This window comes from Triticum dicoccoides, chromosome 5B, assembly GCF_002162155.2.
Source record: "Triticum dicoccoides isolate Atlit2015 ecotype Zavitan chromosome 5B, WEW_v2.0, whole genome shotgun sequence".
NCBI lineage: Eukaryota > Viridiplantae > Streptophyta > Magnoliopsida > Poales > Poaceae > Triticum > Triticum dicoccoides.
Genome location: NC_041389.1, coordinates 297,572,910 through 297,578,269, shown reverse-complemented (window position 1 = coordinate 297,578,269; position 5,360 = coordinate 297,572,910). Strand labels below are relative to the sequence as shown.

Genomic DNA, 5,360 nt, shown 5'->3' with positions numbered 1-5,360 from the left:
ACTTTTTCAAAACAGGCGTTACCAAGTTACTATACAAATGTCTATTATTTTCTATGAGGAAATACAAATATCGATTCTATGGTGGAGAATTAATGAAATGGGAGTACTATACAGGGAAAGGAAAAGATAGAGATGGTGGATGATTTGATTGGTATTAATTGCTGAAATGCAGAGGATAGATTTCTAGCCCAAGATTTTTTTTAAATGGATATTTTAATCTAAAACGGTGTGCCAAAAAAGAGTTCACCTTGGCCTATGCATACGTCCATGCACACAACCACTCCACCACAGGCTATGACACGTGAATGCGGCACGCCTACCCCGTGTTTTCTAGCCGCGGTCACTGACAAGATAGCCAGATATACAATGGAAGGAAAGGAAGAGTGGCAATGAAGATTTGCACTGGATGAGACCTGGTGTGCTGTTCATACCCATGCTATCTCTTGAGACAGGTGTGTGAAGGCTATGTGGTCCATGCATTTCATAGACCCGTAGAGTGCATCCGTCCATCCATGTGTGTATAACATGTCAAATATAATATACACATACGTCCGCATAGCCGGCCGGCCCCATGTTTTGCTGTTGGCCCCAAGCTCTAACAAGCAACGGAAGGAGGAAGGATGGAGAAGCTTGCAGCACAAGAGCCCCGGCATTAGGCTCGTCTTTCTCTCTCTTTTCTGTTTCCAACCCAAGGCTTGCAAGCCATCCATCCTTCTCTCTCTCTAGTGTGCGCGTCACCTCTAGCCGTTTTGTCCTCTCGGGACAACATGCCAACAGCTCTACAGCCGTTTCTGTCTTACCAGTGCTACTGGCTATAGACAGTTCATCACTCACATGAACACACCCTCTATTAATTTGACCCTATATCTGGCTTGCTCATTCTGCGGTAGTGTTTAAACATTTGGCTAGCCTTGCAAGTATAAAAAGGAGGGCAACTTCACCCTATCCCATAGCACTAGACCAAACAACTCCTATACTCCATACTACCCTTCATTCACCTGGTGAGCTTCTTCTTTCTTTGATTTCTATCACTTACTCTTTCTCCCTCCTTCTTCTTCCTCGTGCATGTGACTTTTGTTAGATAATCCCCCACAGTATCGCTCAACGCAAGCCGTGCTAGCTAGCTAGCGATCTAGCTAGCGATCTTCACTTTAATACCCGTTGTAGATCTAACCATGGGCTATTCCAAAACATATTTCTCTTGTTTGCGTGTTCGTGTGTACATGCATGCATCTAGATCTTGATTTTGAGGAATTCATAAGTAATTCCTGACCTACCTTGTTTGGTTTGTTTAATTTTGATGTTCTTGTCTCAATTTTAGCAAATTGCTCGTAGCTAGAACAATAGAGGGGGCAGCCGTATGTTTCCGTTTTGAAAAGGGGATATTTCCAGGCTCTGCATCGGTTGATGCACACAGCCGTTACCACATTCAATAGGCACTGATCCATGGATGCATGCTATATTTACAAGTTTTCTATAGAAATTTTTTTTATTTATGAAAAATTGGATCGGTATAGTTCTTATTTATCCATGTCGGATTCACTACTTTGTACCCAAGATTTTATTTATTTTGTCTCGGTTTCTTACATGTCTAGTTAGGTAACTAGGAGAGCCTGGGATTAGGCTTTCAAGGAATCCTAATACTAGAGACTATGGGGAGAGACAGCTTATTCTTTAAGCTGCGCAAAAGAATGGGCGCTTAGAGTTGTAGTTGATTAATTGAATCTGTTGTATGGATCTGAGAATTTGAGACCTGATTATGCACTTATCATGAAATTTTGAGTTAACCAATGATTCTACATGTCTCACTCCTTAGGATTAACAATTTAACTTAATTTAATTCGATATGTGTGTACACATGTGTTGAAGATGGAGGAAGTGTTTCCGTCAAACTCCAAGAGCAAGGCTGGTCAGATGGCGGGGGAGGCGACAGCGGCGGCGGAGAAGAAGCCTCGGCCGAAGCCAGAGCAGAAGGTGGAATGCCCTCGGTGCAAGTCTGGCAACACCAAGTTCTGCTACTACAACAACTATAGTATGTCTCAGCCCCGCTACTTCTGCAAGGCCTGCCGCCGCTACTGGACCCATGGTGGGTCCCTCCGTAACGTCCCCATCGGTGGTGGCTGCCGCAAGCCCAAGCGCTCGGGGACCTCCGACGCCCACAAGCTCGGCGTGGCCTCCTCGTCGGAACACACGGCTGTCATGCCCCCCTCGACCTGCACAGGGATAAACTTTGCCAATGTCCTCCCGACGTTTATGTCTGCTGGTTTTGAGATTCCAAGAAGCCTTTCCATGACCACCTTTGGGTCATCGTCGTCGTCCAACACGACGGCTGTGATGTCCCCTGGTGGGACGACGTCCTTTCTAGACGTGCTGAGAGGGGGAACAGGAGGGCTTCTTGATGGCAACCTCGGTCAGAACAATGGCTACTACTATGGTGGGTCTAGATCAGGCATTGGGATGCTGATGACGCCGCCAGCGGCGTCATTTGGCATTCCAGGTCCAATGCAGCAGCATGGCGATCTCATGGTTGGTGGAAATGGAATAGGTGCCGCAACTGCTTCAATATTTCAGGGGGGCACTGGTGAGGAAGGAGATGACGGCATAGGGGCCATGATGGGGCTCCAATGGCAGCCACATGTTGGTAATGGTGGAGGTGGTGGTGTTGTATCAGGAGGCGTGCATCACCTCGGGACTGGGAACAATGTGACGATGGGCAACAGCAACATAAACAACAATAACAATAATGGCAGCCACAGTGATGACAACACTGGTGGGTCATCGAGGGATTGCTACTGGATCAATAATGGAGGATCAAACCCATGGCAAAGCCTCCTCAACAGCAGCTCCCTGATGTAAGTGCAAGAAGAAAATGCGAAATGGAGATCATTGAATTGGAGAAGTGGGTCAATTGTTTTCATACTAGTTTCGGCACTTCTTTTTTGTTACTTTCTTGACTTATTTCGCTCCATCATTTTCATGTTTCGTTTAAGTGGGGATTGTTTTGTTTATTTGAGTGGAACTCCAGACAATGTGTGTTGTTTGCGATGCTTAATTAAGTATTGTTTGTTTCATGACATTAATAATTGAAGGATTTATGGTTTAAACTTTATCTAGGTGATGTTGTAGAGAATGCATCACATTATTCTTAGTTAAGTTGGTTTACCCACTGATCCAATCATTGTGCCATGGATTGTATTTTAGCATCCAAAACCTCATTTGTAGAAACACTAGTCATCGTGGTCTTTTGTGGGTTATAACATATATTATCTCATTAATTATTAACTAGATCTTTCCCACTCTTGAAATGGAGATTTTATTTACTTCAATTCAACCTTCTATTAACATCGCGAGATTTTTACATCGTCCATAGAAGAGGGTACAACAGAATTAGTTGGTTTATCCATCAAAGAATTTTCAAGCATTTTTCTTCTTTCAGGCAGTTTTAGCTCCCAATAAGTCTAGAGTCTTGTGACTCTTGTCAATCGAGTTAATTCATGAGCTATAACATTTGTTTTCTTAAGATGATAATGATAGGCTTACAAAGGTTTTGTTGGTTCTTCCACATTTGCATGCGTGATCTATTAGCATATTTCTATTTAGAAAACTTGAAAGGTTGCTCTATTTCATTTCCATCATCAAGGTTCGCCTCTTTGGGAGGTACTCACTCTTTCAAGGTGCATCACACTTCTCGTTTAAAGCAACACTAGCCATTATGGAGCTAATTATACAACAGAGGTTGTCTTTTTTGTGGGCAACAAAGATTGGCTCATAAATTATTAACAAGATATTTGCCATCACACACACTCTTAAAGAAAAGGAGTTTTTAATTCATCACAAAAGTTTGATAAGGTGCACTCGTCTTTCAAAGCATTTTGGAGGAGCGACTCTTGCTAATCACGCTTATTCATGAGCTATATCATTTGATTCCCTAGGAAAATTTTGGTAAGCTTACAATGATCTTGTTTGTTCTTTCACATTTGCATGCATGTTTGTTAGGGTATTGTTTTCAGAAGCTCAAAAGGGTGCTTTGCTAGCATCTCTATAATTAAGATGAGCCTCTTTGGGAGGGACTCACTCTTTCAAGGTGAGTTCTCCATAGGAATATCACTGTTACTAGATCTTATTTGTGACTTTAATTTTGTCACTACATCATCTTTGTAGTCTGAACAAGTATTCGAATGAAAAACATGTACATGTTAGGTATGATTTCCATATTTTATTATGATTTCACTCCTATCCCTTATCTGAATTTAAGTTAGGCTAGTTCCTCAACAAGATTTGTAATTTTACAAATGCATTTGAAGATGTAAACGTCATTTTTGAATCTTCTATTTAAAACAAGTTTGGTCCCACCCATGTTTAAACCTTAGGTTGTTATGACATACCACACTATGTTAGCGTGTAATCCTATCTATGAATAGAACTTTAATTTGCCATAAGTAGTGACCAAATTTGACTATCGCGTAGATTGTGGCTTTATGCAGTTGGGCTCAAAGGTGTGGAAAATTAAGATTAGGGAGTAACGGAACATACTCAAGACCATGGAACCCGCATGTGTCTCGATAGATACTTTTAGACTATTTAACATGATGTCTTCCTTCATGGATGATGACCATACTATTAAAACCATGGTATTTCCTATTCAGCTCATACACACCATGAGTTGGTGCACTTATACCTGAAGGTGCAAATGGAGAAAGTAACATTTCTTCAATTTATGCATTTATAGGGGGAGTCTCGCATTAGAAAGGGTATTTCGCTTTAAAATCATTCATATTTTATTTCCTCCCACGTTCCCCTCCCCTAAAGAACAACACCACAAGACATTTTTATCTAGCTCAACCACTCTTACAATATCTTGAATTCTGAGTTCCTCGCTAAGATTGGAAAATAATGCATGATTAAAACATAACCATTATGGTTTTTGGTTAAAACTCATCAATTATTAATAAAAATGTGTTCTTACAATCATCCTCACCATCATTTTTTACACTTATAGCTATATATTTTTTGGTTCGCACCCGCACTTACATGAACCTTGCGTAGTTATGTTGTTGCCCTCAATAGTGACCAAATTTTCCTATCACGTAAATTGTGGCTTCACATACTTGGACAAGAATGTAAAAGTAAGATTAGAGACTAGATGAGCATACCCTATACCTTGGAACCCCAAAATGGCATGGTAGATATTTTTAGACAATTCACCAACATGTTGTTTCTCATTGGTGGTGGATACAACTTCAACCCAAGGTATTTCCAATATAACACATACACACCACTGGTTGATGTGTTATAAAAAGGTTGGAAATGAAAAAAAATCATTTGTTTGGATTAAATCATACAAAAAATAATATGTCAAT

The 5,360-nt window shown here is 40.9% G+C and overlaps 1 protein-coding gene across 1 annotated transcript; it reads left to right on the top strand.

The window, feature by feature from the left end:
- The first annotated feature begins 723 nt into the window (after window positions 1-723).
- On the top strand, window positions 724-3,074 carry LOC119305424 (dof zinc finger protein 3-like). Its single transcript, XM_037581939.1, has 2 exons — window positions 724-1,001; window positions 1,870-3,074. Exon 2 carries the CDS (start codon window positions 1,870-1,872, stop codon window positions 2,854-2,856), a length of 987 nt encoding a protein of 328 aa, XP_037437836.1. The 5' UTR covers window positions 724-1,001; the 3' UTR covers window positions 2,857-3,074.
- Window positions 3,075-5,360: the final 2,286 nt, after the last annotated feature.